The 27,259-nt window shown below is 42.2% G+C and overlaps 1 protein-coding gene across 8 annotated transcripts in view; it reads left to right on the forward strand.

Moving 5' to 3' along the window:
• DRC8 (dynein regulatory complex subunit 8) overlaps positions 1-27,259 on the forward strand; it is a 168,130-nt gene that overhangs the window by 107,936 nt on the left and 32,935 nt on the right. For 3 of the 8 annotated variants that reach the window (XM_037986095.2, XM_007990022.3, XM_037986094.2), the window contains exons 4-7: positions 10,451-10,530; positions 11,636-11,678; positions 11,817-11,883; positions 15,420-16,034. In XM_037986095.2, the coding sequence (XP_037842023.1) occupies positions 10,451-10,530; positions 11,636-11,678; positions 11,817-11,883; positions 15,420-15,535 (306 nt within the window). In that variant the 3' untranslated portion in view covers positions 15,536-16,034. Of the gene's footprint in view, positions 1-10,450; positions 10,531-11,635; positions 11,679-11,816; positions 11,884-15,419; positions 16,035-19,827; positions 21,616-22,435; positions 24,780-27,259 lie in introns of those variants that run through there. The other 5 variants (XM_037986096.2, XM_073011908.1, XM_037986092.2 and 2 more) reach the window with 3 other exon arrangements.

Here is a 27,259-nt window from a genome sequence, read left to right on the forward strand (position 1 = left end):
GTATTGGAATCTGGAGGAAAGGACATCGTTGCTATAACATGGCAAGGAACTTGTCTGAATTGTGTCTGCGCCTGTGCTTTATGGAAGGCAGAACTTAGAAATAATGAACCTTGGATATTGAAATTGTCAAAGAGTTTCTAAAAGTGGTAAGTTCCTGGCATTGACACTTTTACACATTGCTAATAGCAGTAAAAAATGGTGGTATTCATACTCCCTTCCTGGAGGGCATTTTAGCAATACTTATCAACAAGCTAAAAAAAATGTACAAGCTCTTTGATCAGTTTCTGGAGGAGATACTGTTATGGGGAATGAACACAAAGATTTTACTTCAAAGGTGTTAGTCACACTGTTGTTTGTAACAACAACTGGAGACAACCTGAGTATCCATTAACACAAAAATAGTTCAACAAACCTTGGTCTGTCTGTGGACTGGAATGCTGTGCAGTCATTACAAGTATGTTGTAAAAGACTGATGCCACCACACACCTATGAGAGTGGATAAAATCCGAAGCACTGACAACAACAAATGCTGACAAGAAAGTGGAGCAGCAGGAACTCTCCTTCCCCGCTGATGAGGACGGTGCGGCACTCTCTTACCACATGACCCAGCAGTCACTCTCCTTTTACTTATGCAAAGGAATTGAAAGTTATGGCCACACAAACACCTGCACATGGATGCTTACAGCAGCTTCATTCATAATTGGCAAAACTTGGAAGCAATCAGATATCCTTTAGTAGGTGAATGGATAAATCAACTGTGGTACATCCAGACAATGGAATATTATTCAGCACTAAAATGAGTCATCAAGCCATTAAAATACATTGAAGAAACCTTTTTTATTTCTTTTTTGTGACAGGGTCTCACTCTGTCACCTAGGCTGGAGTGCCAGTTCTCCCACCTCAGCTTCCCAAGCAGGTGGGGTTACAGGCACATGCCATGCCCAGCTAATTTTTTAAATTTTTGTAGAGGTGGGCTTTCGCCATGTTGCCCAAGCTGATCTCAAACTTCTGGCCTCAAGTGAGCCTCCCACGTTGGCCTCTCAAAGTGCTGAGATTACCAGCATGAGCCCCCACACCTGGCCTCAGAGGAGTTTGAGGGCAGTGAAACTCCTTTGTGTGATCCCATCATGGTGGAGACTTGTTGTTACGCATTTGTCCAAATCCATTGCATGTACAACACCAAGAGCGATATGGTTTGAATATTTGCCCCTGCCCAGATCTCATGTTAAAATGTAATCCTCAGTGTCAGAGATGGGACCTGGTGGGAGGTGTTTGAATCACGGGCAAAGATCCCTCATGCATGGCTTGGGTCATCCTCTTGGTGATAAATGACTTCAAGCTCTGAGTTCACACAAGCTCTGGTCATTTAAAACTGCATAGCTCCTCCCTCCGTACTCTCTCTCTTGCTCCTGTTCTGGCCTTGTGATGTGCCTGTTGTCCCTTCACCTTCCACCATGACTGGAAGCTTCCTGAGGCCTCCCAAGAAACCAAGCAGATGCCAGCACCATGCTTCCTGTACAGCCTGCACAACTGTGAGCCAATTAAACCTCTTTTCTTTATAAATTACCCAGTCTCAAGTGTTCATAGCAATACAAGAACAGCCGAATACAAAGAATGGAGCCTAATGTAAACTATGAACTTTGGGTAATAAAGAGGTATCAATCTAGTTTTATTTATTTATTTATTTTTGAGACAGAGTCTCACTCTGTTGCCCAGGCTGGAGTGTAGTGGCGTGATCTTGGTTCACTGCAACCTCTGCCTCCCAGGTTCAAGTGTTTCTCCTGTCTCAGCCTCCCGAGTAGCTGGGATTACAGGCATGCACAACCACACCCAGCTAATTTTTGTAATTTTAGTAGAGATGTGGTTTCACCATGTTGGCCAGGCTGGCCTCAAACTCCTGACCTCAGGTAATCTGACCACCTTGGCCTCCCAAAGTGCTGGGATTACAGGCCTGAGCTACTGCGCCTGGCCAGCTTCATTAATTTTTAACATATATACCACTCTGGTGGGGATGCTGATTGTAGGGGAGGCTGGGGATGGGGAGAGCAACCCAGGGGAGGGGGTGTGGTATGTGGGAACTGTCTAGACATTCTACTCAATTTTGCTGTGAACCTAAAACTACTCTTAACAATCTCAAGTTTATTAATTAAAAAAAAAAAGACTAATGGCTTGATAAGATGTTCACAGTGTGTTAAGTAAAATAAAAATAAATAAAAAGAGGCTAGAATTCTATTTCTTGCTTATATATATATACATTATATATAATACATATACAAATATAATATGTGGATATAGCGTTGTATTAATAAATATAAAACTACAACACAGCTCTCCAGCACTGTATATACAGAAGGGATCTGTAGATGACAGGATCAAATCCCAGAGTGATTTGTATTCTTTGTGCTCTTCTGTGGTTTTCACTGTTCCACAAAGAACATGTATTATTATTATCTCTGTAACAAGAACAAGAAGAAAAGAAAACTGCATTTTATCGTTCAAAAAGTTGTCTAGTGGTCACAAAGACACTATTGAAGATGCATGTTGGAAGTCTGAATGAAGTTGGTTTTTGCAATGTAAAAATAAAAAGCGATATTTTTAAATTAATGTTGTTACATATGTGATCTTAAATATATCTGTGGACGTAGTAAAGTTTATATATTTAACTTGACCAAAACTCCTTTAGGGGATTTTCTTATTAGGGAAAGGAGGCTCACTTTTTTTCATCACTGTATTCAGATATTTATTGTGTTAACCACTGCTCCTTTGCTTAAATTAATTGCAACCCATAATAAAGCTTTTCCTCCAATCATGTTGCAACACAGCTTTCCATCATTGTTTTTGGTCTGAGTGGGGTTGAAGAGTACGTTAGTGAGGTGACTGTTCCAACACCTACTGCCTCTATCAAATACAAGAAAACTCTACTTGGCGTGGGGAGCGGCACTCACACTTCAGTAGAGAAACTGGAGCTGGAGAGGATGAAACAATTAGTGTAGCTGGCGCCCCTGAAGCCCCACCCTCAGAGGATTCAAACAGGGAAATTAATGGCCTGACAGGCACTGATGCAACCTTTCCCCCATCTCTTCAAATTGGAGAAACTCTCAGTTGGAAGGGACCTTACTAAGTACCGGATTTAGCCACCTGTTGATTCTTAGAATCTCTGATGATCCATCTATTTTTAACACTTGCACTGAAGTAGGAAAGGAATTTATAACCCAGAAGGCGCGTGTAGTCTTATGGTTGCATAACAGCCTCTGGAATCTTTAGAATAAATAATTTTTCCAAAGTAAGTGGCTTTAAATTTTTTTCTTTGTAAAGACAACATTTTTGGTAAATGCCAATTTTTGTGATTTTATTCTATCCAAGGTAGAGAAATATTTTCTAAATTGTGTTTGTGTTTTGGTTTTGAAACATAATTATGTCAAAATTTGTATATATACTATTTAGAGCCTAATGTGAACTATCTCGTGGTTTTTATATTTTTTACTACAAATAGTTTTAAAAAATTCGCATGTATATCTCATTTGGTGACCTAGAACTAGTTGAAATGTAGATGCTTTATAAACAATCTTAACTACTGACATTATCTTGTTTTTTGTGAAGCATGAAATAGTTCAGTTTATTGACTGATTGTTATGTCACTGGGGAGAAATGAATTTTCACGGTGTGTTTTATTGTGCCTATTCAGTGGGTTCAGCATTAAAATAAATAATGCTGTTATGAGAAAAGAGATGGCCTGATGATTTATCGATGGAAATGGAAGAACTCCAGGCTGTGATCCCATCAAAACACCTGACTGACTCTGATGCCCTCAGATAGGCACTTAACCTCTCTGTGCCTGTATTTCCTCAAATCCCAAATGGATTAAGAAAATTGATTTAGACCAAAGTAGAGTGAGAAGCACGGTATTTGCCACATGCTTTGAGGCTGAGATAAATGTTCATAGTATTAAAAAGTCACACCGTATTTATTGAGATGGCTGCACATTGGGGAAGAGGAAGCAGAGAGACTGTGGCGTGCCTGAAGGCACTGCGTGAGCCTCCAGAATTTGGGCCCCTTTGTGTGGCAATGAAGGCAGTATATTTTCTTCAGGTCACCTACTCCACCTTCATTCTCTGGAGGAGGAGAAGCCAGGCCTTGGTTTTCCAGGTGAGCATCTGCTGGCACCCTATGATGAATTGCCTGCAAATGGTACTTTCAGCAGGCTACACTCGAGGGGTCTTCCGGCGAAGACATTTTTCCTTTACATGTGCGAAGACATTTTTCCTTTACATGCATAAATGCTGCCTGGCTTACTTTTAAATTACTACTCCACATTGGCCCTTCTCTTAGAAGAAACAAACTAGATTTAACTTACTTTGTCTCATTCATGTTTGCAGTAACAGGATGTATTTGTTTTGTGAGTTTCTTCTGTCTTTCGAAGGGAGGGACGTGGAGTTTGGTGGATATTTGTTACTCTCGCCTTGTTTTCAGTCCAAAGAGGCCATGTGGGGAAACAGCAGAGGTGGAGGCATCACTGCTAACCCACATACCCTGTCCTCTAGACATGGGGTGAGGCAACAAGGGGTGAGGGAGAAGGTATTAAATGTGCCTAGCAATTCCATACATTATCTTATTGAATTGCCACATTCTGTGTGGCATTTTATGGATAGGTGACAGAGGCAAACTTCTGTATAAACAGCTGGGTCTACATGGTGGGTCAGTGAGGATGTGCCTGAAATTTCAGCACCGGTGATTAAGTCTTTTAGGAAAAAGTGTCATTGCATGTCATAGAACCAGAAGTGTATACACTGCTGGTAGAAATCATCATCATCATCATCATCATCAATTCTCACAGTTCACAGAGCACCTTCGTATCTCATGGAACATCATCATCATCATCGTCATCGTCATCATCATCGACTCTCACAGTTCACAAAGCACCTTCATATTTCATGGAACATTGTCATCATCGTCATCATCATCTACTCTCACAGTTCACAAAGCACCTTTGTATCTCATGGAACCTTCACAACCATCCTGTAGGTTACTGTTCCCCCTGTATTAGACATGAGCATGCTGAAGCTAGAGGATGAATTTTAATAACATTCTTAACTATTATTGGTTTAACATGGGGAATATATTGTGATTTTTCTCTATAAGAAAGGTAATGTCTTTTTAAATTATTTATGTATTTACTTTTCATACCTAGTCCTGTAGAACATCTATTTTTTAAAAAAGATTCTAGCCAATACAGAAAGAAGTCAAGTGAATTTTCCCAACACGACTTTGATTAAATGAAGAAATGCAATGACTTTGTAGTCTTTTCACACCTGTCTGATATAATGTACGGAATCTTTCTTGAATTCATTTCAGTATAATTGAGTTTTCTCCTGGAGAAAATAGGTTCAGATTACACCATTTTTTCTGCATTTCTGCATCAACTCTGTGAGATACAGTTTGTTTGTTTGTTTTTTTTTTTTGAGGCAGAATCTTGCTCTGAAGTGGAGTGGTGTGATCTCTGAAGTGGAGTGGTGTGATCTCGGCTCACTGCACCCTCCATCTCCTGGGTTCAAGAGATCCTCCTGCCTCAGCCTCCCGAGTAGCTGGGATCTCAGGTGCGCACCACCATGCCCAGCTAATTTTTGTGTTTTTAGTAGAGATGGGATTTCGCCATGTTGGCCAGGATGGTCTCAAACTCCTGACCTCAGGAGATCCACCCACCTTGGCCTTCCGAAGTGCTGGGATTACAGGTGTGAAATACAGTTCTGAATTCTGAGTATCTGCTCTGCTTGATGATAGTGATTCAAACTTGATCAGACTTCTGCTTGATGATAGTGATTCAAACTTGATCAGACTTCTGCTTGATGATAGTGATTCAAAGTCTTTGGATAAAAATATGTCATATATATTTAGAATATATGTTAGTTATAATGTTTGTCAGAGCCGCTTTGATAGTGCACCACACAGAGTGGCTTAAACAATAGAAATTTATTGTCTCACAGTTCTCAAGGCTGAAAGTTTAAGATCAAGGTATCAGCATGATTAAACATCTACCCTATACTTCTTGTTCTTTTTTATGACATTGGAATATACCATATTTGAAAAATGCATTTTAGAAAAACTAATGGAATCCAAAAAAGTTTGGAGTTTAGTGACTAATAATATATTAGTATTGATTCATTAGTTATGACAAGTGTGCCATAATAATGTAAGAGTTAATGATAGATGAATTATATCACAAATGAAATTACAAATTATGTTACAAAGCAATAGTAATCAAAACAGTGTGGTACTGGCATAAAAACAGTCATATAGACTATTGGAACAGAATAGGAAGCCTATAAATGAAGCCATGCATAAATGGTCAGCTAATCCTCAGCAAGAGTGCCAAGAATACACTATAGGGAAAGGATAGTGTCTTCAGTAAATGGTGATAGGAAAACTGTTATTTACATGGAGATGAATGATATTGAATCCTTATCTCACACCATACACAAAAATCAACTCAAACTGGATTAAAGATATAAATGTGAGACTTGGAGCCATAAAACTAGAACAAAACATAGGGAAAATACTCTTTGACATTGGTCTGGGCAATGATTTTTTGGATATGATACCAAAAGCACAGGCAACAAAAGCAAAAATAAACAAGTGGGACTACGTCAAACTAAAAAGTTCCTGCATGCAAAAGAAACAAGCAGCAAAATGTAAAGGCAACCTATGGAACAGGAGAAAATATTGCAAACCATACATTTGATAAGGGGTTAATATTCCAATACATATAAGGAACATAGACAACTCAGTTGCAAAAACAAAAACGACCTAATTTAAAAAAAAAATGGAAAAAAGGACCTGACATTTTTTCAAAGGAGACATACAAATGTCCGACAGGTATATATGAACATCATTGTTCATCAAGGAAATGCAAACCAAAACCACAATGAGATACCACGTCGCACCTATTATAATGGCTACTATCAAAAAGACAAAAGTGTTGATGAGGGTGTGGAGAGAAAGGAACCTGTCGGTGGGAATGTAAATTGGCACAGACACTATGGAAAACACTATGGAGGTTTCTCAAGAAACTAAAAATAGAATTACCATATCATCCAACAATCCCACTTCTGGGTATAAATCCCAAAAGAAATAAAATCAGAATCTCTAAGAGCTAGCTGTATTGCCATGTTTATTGGAGCATTATTCACAGTAACTAAGATATGGAAACAACATATCTATAGACAAATGAGTGGATAAACAAAAGGTGTGTGTATATGTACATATGTAATGGAATATTATTCAGCCTTAAAAAAAGGAGGTCCTGCTATTTGCAACAACATGGATGAACTTGGAGGACATTATGCTAAGTGAAATAAGCTAGACACAGAAAGACAAATACTGCATGATCTCTGTTACATTTTCAAAAGTCAAACTCATGGAAACAGAATAGATGGGTAGTTAACCAGACATGAGGGTAGGGGAGATGGGAAAATGTTGGTCAAAGGGTACAAGCTTTCAGTGATAAGAAAAACAATTTCTGATGTACAGCGTGGTGACTATGGTTAATAATTATTCTATTCTTGAAATTTACTAAGAGAGTAGATCTCAAGTGTTCTCCCCACACATACAAAAAAGGTAACTAGTGAGTCCATGGATATGTTAATAAGCCTGTATGGTAATCATTTCACAAGGTATATATATGTCAAAATGTCATGTGGTACACCTTAAATATATGGAATTTTTATTTGTCCATCATACCTCAATAAGACTGGAAAAAAAATAGAGGAAACTGAGTGACAGGTATATGGGAACTCTGTATTGTATTTGGAACTTTTGTGTATATCTAAAGCTATTCTAAAATCAAAAGATTATTCAAATATAAACATCCTTTTATAATATAAAATGGTGTCTATATTAAACTTTCCATGAATGCTGTACTTGGAATTATTATGTAATTATATTGTTTCTAATGCCATTGCTTATACATGTTTTTGTGCTCAAGAACAAATTGGATATGGCCTCTAGAGGACAGTGTTGGGTCATAGAAAGATGTTACAATTTCTGTCCAAGTTGAAGATGGTCATAACCATTTTTCTTATTTTCTAACCACAAGGCCTGTTTATTCATTGTCCGTCTTTAAAAACAACAATAACAAAGAACATTTATGACTTGTCCGCTATTCTGACTAGTTGGCTGTTTTGTTTTAACTTATTTTCGTGTAATTTTGGTTCCACAAAGATCTATTAGGCAAGAAAGAATCTGCGGAGTTTGCACCATAATGTTCACATCCCTGAGGGTTTGTGAAAGTCGTGAGGGAACCCGGGAAAGCGATATGAGGCATATATTATGTGTCATTTGTGAGTTCTTCCATGATGGAGATGGAATTATAGAGTTGAACTTCCTTTGGAACAACAAACAACAGTTTGTAGCTTGATCAGGGTGCATGTGCTCTACAGTGGTTTGTTGGTGGTGGGAGGAAAGGAAAAAAACCATTGCTCTTGCTTCTGGAGCAAATTTCTAGAGTAACCAGAATAGCAACTCAACATTTTAATTTAAAAATTCCTCCTTTGGAGATAACCTCATGAGATTGACATTGTATTTGTCCGAGGCTCCTGAGTAGGGAGTTGCAGAGTGCTACTCAAGCGCATCAGAGCCATGTGAACATTAATTTGCAAAATGCTCGCCTTGGACCTAGAGGCAACTGAGAACAATTGTTCATGAATGGATGGACTCAGAAATTCTGAAACACACAATTCTGTCATTGAATGCACTGCATTTTCTGCTGAGAGTGGAGTCTGAGGGTTCCACCATGCTAGGTGTGAATCTAGTATAAACATGAAAAAATAGGAGTTATTTGGATGATGGTGTGTTCCACTTAGCAGCAACCTATAGTTTTTAGTTTGCTTGTTTGTTTTTGCTCAAAGAATAAATCTGTCCAAAGCTCATCTGCTGAATTGGGATCTATGAGCCTTTTAATAGGATTTTTGAAAGAGAGTGGAAAATTTACAGCTCCTTATAGATAGCCTGACATGAAAGTTAAGGTCAATGGTGTTTTGTTCAGCCACTCCATCCAAGTCGAACCCATGGACAGGGATCTGTTTCGTTCTCATTTAATAGTGCTAAGTGCCAAACATTCTCTTTCTCAGGTATAGTCTTCTAATCTCGTGGTGGTGTGACAAAGTTCTGTTTACCATGTAGGTACTTAATGCAAGTCAGTATGATGATTTAAGATGTAGTTGGTCCTTGAGATAGTGATTGGTCCCCTAACCTGGTGCCTCATTCAGGGTTCCTTATCTCAGGGAAAAGCATGACCTTATCTCAGTGGTATAAGTCAGAATCTTGGGAGTCATCCTTGAATCCTCTGTTTTTTCCATCCTTATTCATAATGAATGCAGGACCAGGTCCTATCAATTTCACTTCTTAAAATATTTTTTGAAGCCATCCATTTCTCTCTCAATGGCCGTCATTCCAATCTAGACCCTTGACATATCTGCTTGGACTACTAAAGAAGCTGCCTCACCCTCAACCAGTGTCCTCTTTCAAAACCTGCATCTATGAGACCGTCACTGATTTCCCATTGTTCTTAGGCTAGCAACCTTATCACTGTCGTGGACAAGAAGGCCCTGCCGTCTTGCCCCGTCTCTCTTTCTAGCCTCGTCTTGAAGGCTTCTCCCTGCCCCTTGTACTGCAGCCTCCTAGCCTCCCATGTGTCAACACAGAGTCTCAGCATGTTCAGTTTCCTCTAGGTGACTGTCTCTCCCTGGCTGTCTCTGTCTCGTCACCTTCTACTCATCCTTTCTAAGCCAGCTGGAGTGTTATTTCCTCATGGATGACTTCCCTGGTCTCCTGGTCTAAGAAGTGTTCTCTTTCTTTCTTTCTTTATTATTTTTTGAGATGGAGTCTCGCTCTGTTGCCCGGACTGGAGTACAGTGGTGTGATCTTGGCTCACTGCAACCTCCACCTCCCGGGTTCAAGTGGTTTTCCTGCCTCAGCCTCCCGTGTAGCTGGGATTACAGGTGTGCACCACTACGCCCATATAATTTTTGTATTTGTAGGAGAGATGGGGTTTCACCGTGTTGGCCAGCATGGTCTCGAACTCCTGACCTCAAGTGATCCACCTGCCTTGGCCTCCCCAAGTGCTGGGGTTACGCCACAACGCCCGGCCGAGTGTTCTTTATTGACTGTTCTTACAGACCCATGCTCCTTCCCCTCATTGTGCTTACATCAGTTCACAGTGTATTTGTGTTGCGTTTCTTGATTAATGTCTGTCTCCCTTATCAGAGTATCAGCTGTGTTCAAGTTGAATGATGAAGAGAAATTTTAAAAAAAAAAAGTACCAGCTCTGTGAGCAGGGGTCATGCCCGAGCGTGCTCACCGTCTGGAGTCTCCAGCACTTGTTACAGTGCTTGGAAAAAGTAGGTGCTGAATACATTTGTTGAGTGAATCAATGGCTGTTTACTTATTGAATGTTTAGGTAGAAGAAGAAGAACCCACTGGATACATTCGATTCGAAAAATTTCTTCCAGTGATGACGGAAATGCTACTAGAAAGGAGGTAAGTACGTAGATGCAATTGTTAAGGCAAAGAAATGGCTTGAATTACGGATCCGTTCATTTCAGGACGCTTGACTTTTTCACTTTGTGTATTATACTCAACCAGTGTATCTGAAGGTGGCCTCCCTCTAACCTTTCGAGATACTTCTGAACTGCCAGTTGGTACATGCTTAGAAATACCAACCACATTAGTGTTATCCTAAGCAAAGCATAATTAGAGGGTAAATAAGCTACAAAAATCGTAAATCAACATTCTTATTATCTTCTATTTTGAATTATCAATGATAAATAAGAATCCTAATATTTTTCTAGCAAAAATATAGCATTAGCTTACGATAGTTCATTCATCATAGAAGTCTTGTGCCCAGATAAATTGATTTCCAAAAAGCGAATAGATAACCTCAAACATGTCAGTGATTTTGCACTAAGTATTTCCTGTGGGGCTGAGGTATTTCAACTTTCATATCCAGAAATCCAAAAAGATTTCAGTGAGGCGAGTATTATCATCCCAGTATATCAGCAGCCTTTATTTTATTTTATTTTATTTTTTTGAGAGGGAGTTTCACTCTTGTCACCCAGGCTGGAGTGCAGTGGCACCATCTTGGCTCATTGCAACCTCTGCCTCCTGGGTGCAAGTGATTCTCCTGCCTCAGCCTCCCGAGTAGCTGGGATTACAGACGTATATATGCCACCACGCCTGGCTAATTTTTGTGTTTTTAGTAGAGACAGGGTTTCATTATGTTGGCCAGTCTGGTCTCGAACTCCTGACCTCAGGTGATCTGCCCACCTCGGCCTCCCAAAGTGCTGGGATTGGAGGCATGAGCCACTGTGCCCAGCCCTGTTTTGTTTTATGTGGTCATTTATTACAGGGGTCCCCAACCACCAGGCCAGGGACTGGTCGCACGCTTCTTATGAGAATCTAATGCCCGATGATCTGAGGTGGAGCAGTTTCATCCACAACCCATCCCTCCCCCTCCCTGGGCTGTGGAAGAATTATCTTCAGTGAAACTGGTCCCTGGTGCCAAAAAGGTTGGAGACTGCTGATTTATTATGTAGAGACTGCAGTAAATACTGTGGCATTTACTCATTTTATTGCATAATTATAGATACAGACCAATTCCAGAAGATGTCCTTCTTCGAGCTTTTGAGGTATGTAAACTCCAGCTTATATGCATATACATATATATAAATACATATATTTATATACACATGTATATGAAAAATTCATCATGTAGAACTTAATTCACCAATGAAAAAATATAATATCTATCTTTTCTTTTCCCCTAGGTTTTAGATTCAGCTAAACGTGGGTTTCTTACTAAGGATGAACTGATCAAGTATATGACTGAAGAAGGTAAGCATGATTTATTACTTATCACAGTGACTTATGTGAGGAATTAATAATTTGTTAACAGTTATGCGGAAAGTTATAGGGGATACTTTAAAATCAGTTGTTCTGGTTAAAAAGTTATTTACTGTTCCTACTGTTTTGGCTTGGGGATGGTTTCTGTTCTGTGGGGGTTAAGAGGACAAAGAGTAGGGAAAGGGGAGATGGGTTGTTGTCTCATAGGATTTTGTGAAGCATAGTGATTACTTCTATAATTTCAGGCATTCCATTCAGAGCATTTCCAGAATAAAAGATATGCCATCTGGAAAACATGAACTATCAATCACTGTAAATGAAGGCCTCCTCCTAGATTGAAGATTTGAATAGAAGTATATAAAAATTCCCTTTTTTTTTTTTTTTTGAGACAGAGTCTCACTCTCTTGCCCAGGCTAGAGTGCAGTGGCGCGATCTCAGCTCACTGCAACCTCCGCCTCCTGGGTTCAAGTGATTCTCCTGCCTCCGCCTCCTGAGTAGCTGGGATTACAAGCACAGGCCACCATGCCCAGCTAATTTTTGTAGTTTTAGTAGAGATGGATTTCACCATGTTGGCCATGCTGGTCTCGAACTCCTGACCTCAGGTGATCCATCCATCTTGGCCTCCCACAGTGCTGGTAAAATTTCCTTTTTAAAGAGCTTTTCTGTCGGTGAAGTTACAGCTAATGTAACCTCAATTGAATACTGAGGTCATTTTTAACCCTAAAAATTTCCTTTTTTAATGTTAATTGAACCATATATATTTGTTTCGAACATGGCCCATCATACATATATGCATACACACACACGTAAAACCTGCACACTTACATATATGCCAACGTATTTCCTTTAGGAATTCTCTCTGCTAGGCTGATGTGTAAAGTTGTTTACCCTGAAGGTCAGTGGCCTGATGGACAGTCTCCTGAAGCCAGCCTCATATTGGTCACCTTGCCTTCTCCCATACAGAGCTAGAGCTCCCTGGTTCACACATTGAGTCCTGAATGACTCAGTTGCTAATCACTTGTGACAGAATCAAAAGTGCAAGTAATTTGGAGTAGGGAAGACTAAGACTGCGTCTACATGCATGACTGGTTTGACCGTCCCAACTTGATCCACCTTTAGACGGAACACAGGGAGTGAGGGCAAGAATGCCATGACCATCAGAGCTGCCACCCAAGAACTCTTATGCTGTTGTTAAAATTATCTTAGAGATTAATTTTGATGGGAATGTTACAACTTTCAAAGCATCAGCTTCTTAATCCTAAGGATTAGTTTAAAGAAAGTAAATCCTAGGTTATGTATTAGGCAACATGAGTTTAGTCAAAATGGCCCAAACAGTTAGCTTTTCCTACTGTTGTGTGCCTACTGTATGTTTAGGATTCAGTAAGTGTAGTAAGGTATAATGATACTGAAATCTTCCTCTCTCAAGGATATTACAATCTTATTGGGGAGATAAAACTAACATAAAATAATTCACAGTACAAGACCATAGAAAAGTCAATATCAGAAGATCAACCAGGGCTGGACCAGCCTGGAAAGCTTGGTCTGGGAAGACTTAAAGAGAAAATAGGTTTTTTGAGAGGGTAGAATGTATATGGTTAAGTTGAGGGCAGAGGTAAACTCTGGTGCGTTTTAATTCCCTCACACACGGTAGATCTCAACAAATGTTTGTTGAATGAATGAATGAATGAATGAATGAGTAGATGATGAAGACCAGGTGAAGGGGCTAATGAGAGGGAGACATTATTGATATGTAAAACAGTCTGAACAAAAATTGGGAGGTAGGAATGAACATGCTATTTCAGAGAGAAAATAAGCCTAGCTGGCCCAGAGGGTAGTGTTGGCAAACAGCAGGAAATTAACTTCAGTAGATTTACTGGGACTATATTGTGGAGTCCCAGGCTCAGGAGTTTGGAATTCACCTGTGGGCAATGGAGAAGTATTATAGGCTTTTACGCAGATGAGTCACATGGTGTATGAGTGATTGTGAGAAGGTTTTTCTGGTGCTGGTCTGTTTGTTAGATGCATGAGAAAGAGGTTGGACTAGGGAGGCCAGTTAAAAGGTTGTTTCAGCATCTGAAGGCACCCAAATAAAGGCCTGACCTGGCAACAGAAATGGCAATGGGGGAGAAGGGATTGGTACAGTAGGACTGTCTGTGGCAGGATCCATGGGTCATGATGAGTAAGAGTGTAGGTGACAAAGATGAGAGCTGAATCAAAAGTAACATCAAGGCTCTGCCCTCAATGACAAGTATTGTGGTAACGCTACTGACTAAAACAGAAAAGTCAGAACAGACTGCAGTGTATACGGAGATGGTGCAATCACGTGGTTTACTTGGAGGTACTGTGTGATAATTTCAAAAATGATATGTTTACAGAGGGTTCATGGTACTTAAAGATCAACTATTGAGTATCTCAGGGGACTAAGCATAGGACAGGTATTTTCAAGTAAGAATATATATGGTTTCAATTATTCATTCAACAAGTGTTATTACAAACCTTCTACATATATGAACCAATATGTTTGGAAGTAATATGTAAGATGTAAATTACTATGCAAATCTAAGTTATGATTTAATATAACGGACCCATCGGCTAACTGTAATAGCAGTTGACTAGTTTGGTAAAATAGGTGCTTAAGAATTGCTACTTTGAGAGTCTCAGAATTCTACAAATTGTTTTTAAGTAAATTTATGCTACATAGCAATATAGATTCAAGTTACTTGCATGCTCTTCATAATATCCACAAAGTATCAGCTAGTTTGAGAATATGCATTCTTACAGCCCAGGATGTCATATGATAAAATAAATCACATTGAATCAAGTTCCTACAAGATAGAAGTCCCTAAGTGTCCAGGAATGTGTATTGCATCAGACAGTGTTTAGCAGGAGGGAAGATCTCAGAACAATTTTTTAAACAAACACTTACATGTTGCTGCTTATATGCCAGGTACTGTTCTACATCCCATTCAAATCACAACACATTTCATCCTCATGACAACCCTGTGTGATAGGTAGTGTCATTATCACCTCCATTTTATAGACAGGTAAACTAAGGTGTGGGGCCGTTAAGTGACTTGCTCAAGACCTTAGAGCGAGTAAGAGGCAGCCAGCATGTGAATCCAAACTTGTGCTTTAACCATTCGGTGATTTTCCTTCTATCTTTAATCAAATACTGGGGCTTCAAGTTGATCCTCTGGTAATTTCAAAAGTTTTCATCTAAATAAATAACCTTGTTCGTGATATCTGTGTGTCTTCCTACTGTTTTGCCTGAAATGACGCGTTCTAGAGGTTGCTTGATCTATGACATCTGCAGGCTGAAAGAAGTCCAGAATCTGCCAGGGTGTACAATAGCCTTCTCTTTGAACCTCTGGACTGTCGTGATATCCTGGCTCTGCAGCTCCAGGGAGCGTAACTAGTGACAGTGTGGGAGTGTGTGGGGCTCCATGGCTATTAAGCTGACTAGTGGAAAGAGAAAGAAAAAAATCAGATGATCGTAAATGATAAATTTTCCTTTTTGTCTCTCTGAGGTGAGCCTTTTTCTCAAGAGGAAATGGAAGAAATGTTGTCTGCTGCAATTGATCCAGAATCAAATTCAATTCATTACAAGGACTATATAACAATGATGGTGATAGATGAAAATTAAATGTTCTAAAGATAATTTCTAATTGAAAAGACAATTTTAGAAATTGCTTCTCCTTGTTAATTTCACATCTAAGATAAGAGAATCTAAGGAATCTTAGGATTCCTATATGTGATATTTAATACCTTGTGACATAACTATTTTGAGATACTTTGTTTTTAAAGATGATCATAACACCTTAAAACAAATTTAGTATGTCTAGCCTTACAGAATGATAAATTACTCTTTATTTAAAAACTATTCTTAAAACATTTTAACATTAGAATTGATTGTTATATTCTATAATAAAACTCAGGTAACCTTCAAATTAATTAAGCTGACAAAATGAAAATGACTGTAATGACCCAAGGTTTGACATATAAAGATGTTAAGAGGGGGCAGAATGACCAGCAATTGACAATGAGTAGCAATATAATGAAGGCTTCCTTTTTCAACAATAACAAATGTTTCATCAATCCGAGTGTGGAAGGAGATTTATCAAAATAAATATTAATTGATTTTTTATGAGTGCCAATTACGAATGTCATTTGGGATTGTAATAACTGAGTGTAAACATTTATATTTGCTGATCCAGCATGTCACCATTTATGGAGTAGCTAAAGGAGTTGAGATCATTGAAACTAGAGAAAAGAAGGCTGAGTGGAAATTGATAGTGTAAGGTAGTGGCAATTCTCTCTTTGTCTTTAGAATTGTCACCTACTCGGTATATCTGTCATGGGAATATTGTCCTGAATACTGAGTAAGAATACTGAGAAATGTTTTGGTGTGCAAATGTGCAGCTCCTGAAAGAGCAGAATGAAGGATGCCTCTGAGCACAAGCAGTCACAATGGAAAAATAGTCACTATGTGGCAACTTAAAAGCAAAGGGGAAGATAAGGTAAAGGAGAAGGAACACTTTTCCAAACTTAGATATTCTTTTATAACAATACACACACACACACACACAGATCTCTATTTAAAGATGGCTTTACCACCGTATGTATGTATCTACATAGATGTAAACGTTTCAAGTTGCTGGGAGCCTTCCTCAGGCATGCTGTCTTACCTCCGAAAGATGCGGCCACTACCCAAGAGACTGTCACTGTTCGTTCATTCATGAAACATTGAATGAGTATCATGAGATAATGTGCTAGGAACCAGAGTCCCTAACGAATCCAGGTCACAGTTTAGTGAAGGAAGCCTGCAAGTCCGTCAGCAGCCACATTGCAGACAGAGGCACGTTCAGGGTACGTGGAAGGACAGCAGAGGGGCAGCTACTCGGCCTTGCAGGGAGGGAGCTTTCTGGGAGGTGAAAGGTGCCAGTGAGCAGAGGCGGCTTCCCAGGACAGGACACACCTGACTTTAAAATGAGAAGTTTAGTAAGTGGGCGGTGGGGCACAGGGCGTTTCAGCAGGTGAGCGGCAAGTCCAGAAACCCTAGAGGTGCCATGAAACATGGAACCACCTGGGAATTGCAAGCAGCTCAGTATGTTTGGAAGGTAGGAGATTTGGGGGTCATGATGAAAGGTGGAACTGGAGCGGTAAACAGGAGCTGTATCATTAAGAATATCGGGTTAGGTGCTGAGTTAAGGTTTCAGCGTGAGAGTTTGGACTTTATTCTGAAGATCACAGAGAAAGATCATTTGTAAGCAGCAGGGAAAATAGATTTGATAGGTCAAGACTAGAAGTGAGACGAGTTTGTAGGCTATTTGGTTGGTGGGAGGGGATAGACTGAGAAAAGTCAAGCATGAATCCCAGGTTTCTGGCTCAGACGATGGGTAAAAGTGCCATTCATTCAGATAAGAAATCCAAGGAGCAAGTGGGGCATTGGTAAGCAAAATGGTGAGGTTGGGTACAGACACCTTTGGAGCTCAGCATGTAAGCAGCTTGAAAGGAAAAGAAGAGAGTCTAGAATAAAACCATGGGGAACATCAGCATTTACGGGAAGGCAGAGGAAGAGGAGCCCACAAAAGAGACTGGGAAGGAGAAGCCTGAGAAGAGGAAAGCTGGAAAGAAGCATCTTGGATGCCAAGATCAGAGAGAATCGCAAGGAGGAGGCAGTGGCCATGCCAGATGTAGTGGAGAGGAGAGGGAAATTAAAGACAGAAAAAACGCCCATTGGTGGTAGCAATGAAGAGTTCTTTGAGGGCCTCTCCCAGAGCAGATGTGGGGAAGCAACAGGGTATGGAGTTGAGTGGATTGAGGAAGGAATGGATGTGAGAAGGTTGCAGCCTGGAGGACAAGTTACTCAGCAGTGAAGAGAAGGAAACAGACAACAGGCTGGGGGAGTGATTTTTGGAAGATGGGCAGATGTAGCAAGTTCATTTCTAGTCCGAGGGCTGAGAGCCCGCAGAGAGGGTGAAGGGAGGGGCCGGCTTCCAGAGCAATACAGAGATTTAGGAACAATGAACCAACGCCTGTGGTCCCTACCTCATGGCCTCTACTGCCTTTTGGAGAGGAAGGTAGTAGCTTACAGAGCTTGAAGAGAATGGTGTAACTTTAGAATATCTCTTGTGGGAAATGGGAAAAAGAGTTGAGAGAGCCCATGTAAGGATTTTCCAGAAACCCTGGAAGATTTTGTGCTCAGGAGCAAAAAAGAAAAGAAAAAAGGTAGATTGTTGTACCAGGGTTAAGCTTTGTCGTGTGGGTGAGGTGGAAGGAGCCAAAGGCCGAGGAATCTGTGAGAAAGCAGTTCCGAGGGTGTCCGTGGCTAACATGTTAGGGAAAGACCCAGGTAGCAGGACTGGCTAGCACATGGGAGGGTTAGAGGACTCGGGGCTCTAAGAGGGCAAGTGGCTGGTGTTGGTAGCAAGGGTGGTCTTTCCTACCATTCCTGAGTGATAATACGTTTCCTTTGAAATTTGACTTCACTGTGTTCTTAGAGCGTTTCTTTTCTTCTCCTGTGTTGTTATATGAATAAATAGTAAGAGTGGCTGATGTTTGTTGACTGTTGTCTGTGTTGCAGGCACTGTCCTAAGTGCTTGACTTACATGAACTCATTTCATCTTCACATCCACCCATCGGTGTAGGTGCTGTTAAGTTATCCCTGTTTTGCAGAGGTGGCAATCAAGAAGGTACACAGTAGTAAGGGGCTGTATCAGCTTTTTCTAGGTTATGTTGTGATAACAAAACTCCCAAAGTCAGGGGTTTACAAGGATAAAACTTATTTCTGTTGATGTTTTTTTGTCAGCTGGGGTCATCTGGGACTCTGCCCTACATGTCTTTGTTCTACTCATGGCGTGGAGAAGTAGAAGTCCTGCTTTGCCTGGGGTAGTCCCAGACTACACCCGTCCCAGTGTAATTATTAACAGGTCTCCTTTGTACTCTTAGAAATGTTCCAGTTTAGATGATTAATATGTGGTCATCCCATTCAAAAAATAGTGAGTAAAAACGATGGCAAGGAATCGTCACTTCTGGAAGGCTTTCTGACAATTCCAGCAATGGTAACAGTGGAAGGCATTTCTTCCTTCTCTAGTTTGCCAAGATCATTTTTCCCCCCAGGATTACCTGAGATTTTCCCAAGGTAAAATCCAGATGAGGACTGATGTGCCGCTGGCTTGACCGCGCATGTCAGAATCCCCAGCCAGAAATGAGGATGAGCCACATGCCTTCAGGACAGGGCGGAGATGGAGGAGGACAGGAGTGTGGTGACCCTCAGAACATCAACAGACAGGCTGTTTATGATAGGAACACATTGCAGCTGGGAAGGAGGGTGGCCGAGATACGAAATACCTTCAAGGTGGACGCATACCCAGGGGCATATCATTCGGTGGCAGGGGCCAGCACGGACATGCAGCATTGAAGCGTGTGCTACAGCCTAATGCGTCAGCCCAGGCACAGACTTGTTTGGAGCACACAAAACAGCTCTGAGTTAAGTCCTGTAAGCCATTAAAGAAGTACGGTCTGGTGAATGAACCCTAATCTCGTGATGATCAAGTGATGACATCATATTCTGTCTCCGAGGAGACGCTGTTGTGGGCAGAAGGCAGTAGAGGAAGGTTGCATCGAGATTGCGTGCCGCCCCAGGCCCCATCTTCGAGGATTCTTCCAGAAGTTCTGACTGATGTTTACCTTCACATCTTGTCGCACGGGAATCTTCTCTGTTTAGTGTCGTAGGGTTGGCTTTATGGAATGTAATTCATTTTTATCTTTAGCATAAATTTGTCTGTTTCTTTTAAGGCCACCAGAAAGCGCAACATAGACTCCCCACAGAAATCTCATTTTATCTCCTAAGCTGCAGAATAAACGTACCTTGTTTGCAAAGGGAGCATTTTTCTTTATACTCAAATCACTTCAACGTGTATTTTGCCTCTTCAGCTCACCGACCTTGCCCTCAGCATCTGATGTAAATCACCGTGCCAGTTCCTGACTAGGAGAGTGCTTGGTCTCTTGTGCGGGAAGTTTGTTTACCTTCATGACTCCTGGCTTCTGCAGAGCCTGCCATACCCCACAGCGTCGCCGGGCCCTGTGGAAAGCTCTCTGTTGTCACTGCTGGGGAAGGTGCGCGACTCAGGGCCCGACACACAGGCCTGAGAGTCCGGCGGTCTTGCGCTCTGCTCCCAGCTCCATGTGTGACTCACTCTGGGTCGGGTGCTTCCCCTCCTGTGCACCTCTGTCTGTCAAATAGAGAGCTCAGCTCTGTCCTTCTCCCTCCTGAGAAGAAGTGCAGAGATTTAGTCCCCTTTGCGGTCACCCAGTGTCTAAGTGCCAAATGCCTAAAAGACACAACAAAGAGAGTCTAAGATAGCAGGCTAGTTGGGATGACGACTGTTCGGTAAGGGCAGGAGTATTTTCTGTGGGATGGAATGTGTTCAGATCTTTCTCTCCTACCTTCCCATCTTCCTTCCTTTCCCTTTTCTAAATCCTTCCATATAAGAAAGTACCGTGTTTATACAGGCAGTTCCTTGAAGATCAAGGGTTACTACCTTACCCTCCTGGGCTGCTTAAATAAACAGAGAGCCTCATGGTCGCGCATGCTCCCCGCGTGCCAGGCATGGTGGCTGCCTCCTAGGCCTGCGTATTTCTGAAAGCGTGGTTGCCAGTCATCGGCTTCAGGAGCATCCGGAAGGAGGGTGTTAGAAATCGGGGGTGTGCCCCGTTCCAGACCCCTAAAACAGAATCTCTGGAAGTAGGGTCCAGGAAACTTTAACGTTCTCAGGGGAGCCTTATGCACGCTTGTGTGTAAAAAGCACTACCTGGGTCTCTGATACTGAATGAAAGTGTGGGATTTGGAGTTAGGCTCTGCTCCTTACTGATTACGTGATTGGCCCAGACATTTAACATCGCTGAGCTTCCCTGGAAGTCGAGGCTGTGGTGAGCCACGATTGCGCCACTGCACTCAGCCTGGGTGACAGAGAGAGCCCTTGTCTCAAAAAATTAAAAAAATATTGCTGAGTTTCTTCATCTTAATTTGTAAAGTGGAAAAATCACTTTTCTGGGCTGGCGTGAAGATTAAATGAAATAATAAAAGTGAAAATGTTTAAAAAGCTGTAAGCTCTGACACAAATTATTATTTACAGAAAGCCAGCTAGGCAGAGAGGGAGGGAGAGAGAGAGGGAGGGGTGGGGACGGAGATCTGCTGCCTGGGTATGGACAGAGAGGTGGGAAGTAGGTAGATAATAGAAACCTAATTGGAGAGAATGTGCGCGTCCCTGGGCTGCTGGTGGGGAGACCCCCGACGTGTGCTGTCATGGTGCTATTAATTATAAGGCGTTAAGTTTCTTTCTAGAATGTGAAAATAGGAGGCTTTAAGAGGTTTCTTTTTTTCTTCTGCTTTTAAAAATGTGCTATCTGGCATGGTACTTTCAGAGCAGCAGGAATTATTTACCTCACCTAGTGGAGAAAACACTCCTAATCATTTGAAGAAACTGCTATTTTTCTTAAAAAGAAAAATCAGACCAAGCCCAGTGGCTCATGCCTGTAATCTCAGCACTTTGGGAGGCCGAGGCGGGATCATGAGGTCAGGAGATGGAGACCATCCTGGATAACACGGTGAAACCCCGTCTCTACTAAACATACAAAAAATTAGCCGGGCGAGGTGGCGGCCCCTGTGGTCCCAGCTACTCGGGAGGCTGAGGCAGGAGAATGGCGTGAACCCGGGAGGCGGTGCTTGCAGTGAGCTGAGATCGCGCCACTGCACTCCAGCCTGGGAGACAGAGCGAGACTCCGTCTCAAAAAAAAAAAAAAAAAAAAAAAAAGAAATCTCAGTAGAGGCTTCTAAGCATTTATCACCAAACTCAGGAAAAGTACTGAAGTATGGCTCAGTATTGCATGACTTTAAATCTGGCTTTTACGCACGTCAAGATGTGTTTCCATGCTCTAAACGCCTAGTTTTAAAATGTCTGGCTGGCTGGGAACCATTCCTGGTTACCAACTCAAGGCATGGTCCGTACTTAGGCAGAGCTTGTTAATGAGAATAGAGGTAAGTCTACTTTCCAACTAGTCTTGATAATGTTTAAGTTTTTTAGTTCTTCTTTATCAAATCCGATAAGCCTGTCTTTGTTCTTACACAACACGATGCAGAGCTCATCCTGGTGGAACTGTCGCCCCCGCCATTCTCAGGAAACCCCCCTGTGTTGGGATTATCTTCAATTCAAGGTTACTTTTTAGGAAACTTTTTAAGTCTCTTATCAATTTTTGAGGGCTGATGTCATTACAACCAAATCACATCTGTAAATCCCTCACTCAGTTGGCTGCCTGTACGGTTAGTGATTGCATGGAAATAAACAAGGTGGAATCAGTGCACGAGCGAAGGCTCCCCGAGCTTCCTTCACGGTGGCCGCCTGCCTTCCTGATATGTGCATTTCTGCCGTGTGGACCCAGGGAGGATGTCAGTGAGATTTAACTAACACAGAACCTAAATATAAATTAAAACAAATCCTGGTTTTCTTCTGACCCCTAAGGAGTCGTCTTGCTTTCCTTGCAGGGGCACCTCACTCTGAGATGGCTGCTTTAGAGAATCTTCCCAGGAAAGGCCCTTTGGGAAAAACGATGTAAAGTATAAAATACTCTAACAATTACTAGAGTGGCTCCCAAGCAATAGATACTAAAGAGAAATTGGAAAATGCCAGTAAACAAAAAAGAAGAGGAAAACACCTTCATTCCACAAAAGTTACCCACCCTTACGAATGCTTTGCTTCATCTCTTCTGAAAGCTTTTTCCAGGGATGTGTCTCTCTATAGAACTTCTTTAAAATATCACTGTGGAACCTATTAGTTAGGGTCCTTGACCATGAGGACAGAAAGCAGGACTCACTGGAAGGCATCTGGGCTGAGGAAGGGGTGCTTACAGAGCCTACAGGAGACTGGGCCACCAGGCTCAGGCTAACAGGAGCCAAGGGGGCATCTGAGGGCAAAGAAGCATGGTGTAAGAGGATAGCAAACATCACATAACCGGAACAGCCCGTCCAGGGCCGCTGCTGCAGGGGATAGCTTTGCACTGCTTCAGGTTCAGGGCCTGCAAGACACAACCCGCTGAGCTGAGCTCAGTCTGGCCTGGGCAGGTAAGGACGGACCTTGCTTCTAGGCAGCCATGTGGAAGGCAGGAATCCTCCAACCACCAGCTACACCCCACTGGAGGAAGAAAATACTCTGCTAAGAAATCAGGGTACTACTGGGGAAGAGAAATAGATAAATAACAAACATGACAATACTACAGGATCAGACCATATATGCTATGATGTAATCTGCTATTTTAAGTGAATACATAATGAACACTCTTTCCATGATAATGTATATTCACCTAAAACATAACTTTGACTGGATAGTATCTAATTGTTTGGCTATACCTTAATTAATTAATTAATTAATTTAGAGACAAGTCTTGCCGTGTCACCCCAGCTGGAGTGCAGAGGCACGGTCATAGCTCACTCCAGCCTCGAACTCCTGGCCTCAAGCAATCCTCCCACCTTGGCCTCCCAAAGAGCTGGGATTAGAGCCACCACACCTGGCCTATTAGTTCCTCATTCTTAGTAATTTAAATACTTTTCAGTTTTCTCTATTATAATAAATTAAGATAAACATCCTACTAGTTAAATCTTAATTGTTTGCTTAGAATACATTCCAAAAAGCAGAACTGTTGGGCCACCTTTAAAGTAATGGGGATCTGTTTTTAAGTCTTTTGCTAACGTGTTTTCAATCGGTCCTGCAGAAAGATTGTTCCCATATTCTAAACCCTCCCCAGCATATTTTTGTTTTTTATTTTGCAATTAGTTAGGGAAAAATAGTATCTTACTGATCTTTTAAAAATTTGCATTCCAATGATAACTGGAACTTTCTCAAGGCCCACAGCAATGTACTGACGGATTCCATTGGGTTAGCTCCAGGAAGCACCAAATCCGAGCCTCACAGATGGTTTCTTCAGATAGAAACAAACCCTTCGGCTGCTATGAAATGGAGCCCACAAAGCACAACATTACAGGCAGAATCTGAATTCCAGAGACAGTTTCTTTCAGAACAAGTATTATTTGCAGGAGGCAATTAGAATGAGCTACTATTGCACAGAAGACTTAGCAGGAAAGGTCACAGATATTCAAGCAATAAAATAGGAACTGGGGAAATAAGCCTGCAAAAGAAGTGAAGAATGACCAACACAGGCAGAACGAGGGGCCAACTGGCCGCCTGTGCCCATGCCAGAATACCAGCTTCTAAGGCTGTGGAAGCGTTTCCTAATGCAATTCATCTGAATTCCCACCATGTGCCAGACACTGTGCTGGGCACCAGAGATGCCAAAATGAGTATGAGACAGAGCCCTTGTCTTTGAGAGGTTTCAACCTCATGGGAGAGACAGGAAGACCAGTGATGACACTGAGCGAGAGTTGTTCAGCAATGTTAGCCAAGTGCATTGGGGTCAATGACAGCAGCTGGCTCTGCCTGTGGGACTCATGGAGGACTTCACAGAGGAAGTGACAGGATGAACTGCAAATGTTTTATGGGCTCACATTGGCAATTTTGCTGCCAATACTGGGTGGGTGAGAATGTTCTAGAACAAGATGGCTTGAGGCTACTGCTGAAATAGCTTTTTAATAGCATGGCGTAGGGAAAAGAGTGTGAATTCCAGCTGTACCAGGTATAGGATGTGTGACCTGGGGAAAGTCACGTGATGTGTCTGTCGTCTGTTGCCCATCTGTAAAGTGGCAGAAATCGTAGCTACCTTGTAGGATTACTCTGAGCATGATGGGCTCTCTGCACATAGGGCTTAGTAAGTGGTATCTACCATTACAAAGTGTTGAGTAAATATCTGCTGAATGAATGAATATAAGTATTTTCTCCATATAGTAAATGTCTTCAATTATATAAGAAGGTTGGGTACAGGTGTTTATAGGATGTCCGGGAGTAAGGAAGTCCATTTTCCTAAACTTGTGACCTCAGGGACTTCATGGAAAGGGTGTGCATGTCATTTTAAGTTCATTCATTCAATAAAATATTTAATTAGTGATATTCTATGCTAGAAACAGTTCTGGTAAACTGGTCGGGTGTGGTAGCTCACGCCTGTAATCCTAGCACTTTGGGAGGCCAACGCAGGTGGATCACTTGAGGTCAGGAGTTCGAGACCAGCCTGGGCAACATGGCAAAACCCTCTCTCTACTAAAAATGCAAAAATTAACTGGGCATGGTGGCGGTCACCTGTAGTCCCAGCTACTTGGAAGGCTGAGGCAGAAGAATTGCTTCAACCCAGGAGGCAGAGGCTGCAGTGAGCCGAGATTATGCCACTGCACTCCAGCCTGGGTGACAAAGCAAGATTCCGCCTCAAAAAAAAAAAAAAAAAAGAAAAGAAAAGAAACAGTGCTAGTGAGCAAAACAAAGCCCCCATCCTTAAGGAACTTGAATTCTGACTGCTTTTTATTTTGTATACATCAGTAAACACATGTCAGGATTTACACTATGAAGAAAAATGAAGCAGGATAAGGGGTGAGAGTGACGAGGTACTGTCCTGTCTAGAATGACATGGAAGGCACCTCTAAAGAGGGGATCTTGAGCAGTGGCCTGAAGGGAATGAAGGAGCGTGGGGAAAGGGCATTCCTTGTAGAGGAACATCAAGCACCGAGTGTCTGGCCGCCAGAAGGATCAGCAAGGAGCCCCCGGGCCTTGGTAGCCTGAGTGAAGAGAGAGAAGCAGATGAGGTGGGAGAGGGGGACAGGCCCCCGAGCATGAAGGGCATTGTGGGCCAGGAAAGGATTTGGAGCTAAATGTGAAGAGAAGAGAAGAGAAGCCATTGAATGGTGCTGAGCTGGTTAGGGGACATTACAAGGGAGAGGGCGTCTCAGGCCAGGGTGATAATGGTGGGTAGTGAAAGGTGGTTGGATTTGGGATCTATTTGGAAGGTAGACGCAACAGGATTTCCCAGTGGATGGGATAGAAGTAGAGGAAAGGACTCCAAGAATGATCACAAGGTTTAGGCCTCGGCAACTAGATACTATTCGTTAAGGTTTGGGGGAAGATCAAGAGTGTGGTTGGAGACGTGTTCCCAGCTGAGAAGCCAATCAGACATCCAGGCTGTCTGTATAAGTCTGGAGCTCCGGAGAGCCTGGGGTTGGAGTGGTCCGTGTACAGAAGATGTTTAAAGCTGTGGGGCTGGATGGGATCACCTAAGGAGGGAGGGTGAGTAGGGAAGAGAAGGGCTCTGAGGGCTGAACCTGCGGGCAACCCGAAGTTAGAGATAGGGAAGGAGAAAGATCAGCAAAAGATGCAAGGCAAACATAATACCAGGGCAATCCCAGGTCCTATTCTGTCCCCCATCCTGTGTCCCCAGGACCATTTGAGGGCCTCCATCACCCAGTTGTTTCTTTTCAATGGTCCTTCAGAGTCCCTGAGGCAAGCTGCACTCACATAGACTAGAAAATCCTGCGTGTATTTTGTGTGCGACTCTGTGGTAGTGCCGTGTTTTTCAGTTGCTTGTGAGATCTGCGAATATCCCTTCTCATCACATTCCGAGTGAACTGTCCTGATCCCATGGTTTCTCAGTGTCTCTGAAATTCTTGTGACCTTCAGTCCTGAGGACCATCCTTCTCTGAGTAGGGAGGCTGGGGGTCGAGGCCGGGCCTCACTGCCATTGTTTCTGGCTGCATTACCAATGAAAGGAGTTCGACCCAGCTGAGCTAGTGTGGCGGCTGCCAAAAGTAAGCCCTTCACAAAAATGGTGTGCTGAACGGTAACTGCAGAGACAGTGGGGTTCTTAATTTTAAACTATCAGAAAAGAAGTAACGGGCAATATGTGATTCTCAGGTGTGAAATGCAACCATCACACGCTTGTCCCAGAAACACAGTTTCATTTTTTCTAAATCAAGTGTGACTCCAATCCCTCACTGGCCACTCATAGTAAGAGGAGGCCTGGGGGTTTTCGTGGTACCTCTAAAACCTAACAATACGGACCAAAACATGACAATTGTTGAACACCAAAACTGGCTCAGTCACCTACATCATCCCCTGAGCAGCCCTGTCTCCTCCCCAGTCCACCGCTCCGGAAACTGGAATGACCCTGTGCGGAAACCAGTGAGAACCTTGAGCAGTTCTCTCAAGGTGGGGCTTTTTCAACAGATTGTTCAAAGGACTGTATTGACATGACGTTTGTCAAGCCCATAGTGAGACAAGAGGAGAGGAAGCTGTGTGTAAAGCCAAACCCTAGAGCAAAGGAAGTTCTTCCCTCCGGTTTGCCCACCACCCAACAGCACAGCCACCAGCCCTGGTCACCCTCCTGATGCTGGGACACAGCCCCGCCCTGCCCCGACACCAGCCCACAGGCCCTGCCAACA

The sequence above is a fragment of the Chlorocebus sabaeus genome, chromosome 25 (assembly GCF_047675955.1).
Source record: "Chlorocebus sabaeus isolate Y175 chromosome 25, mChlSab1.0.hap1, whole genome shotgun sequence".
NCBI lineage: Eukaryota > Metazoa > Chordata > Mammalia > Primates > Cercopithecidae > Chlorocebus > Chlorocebus sabaeus.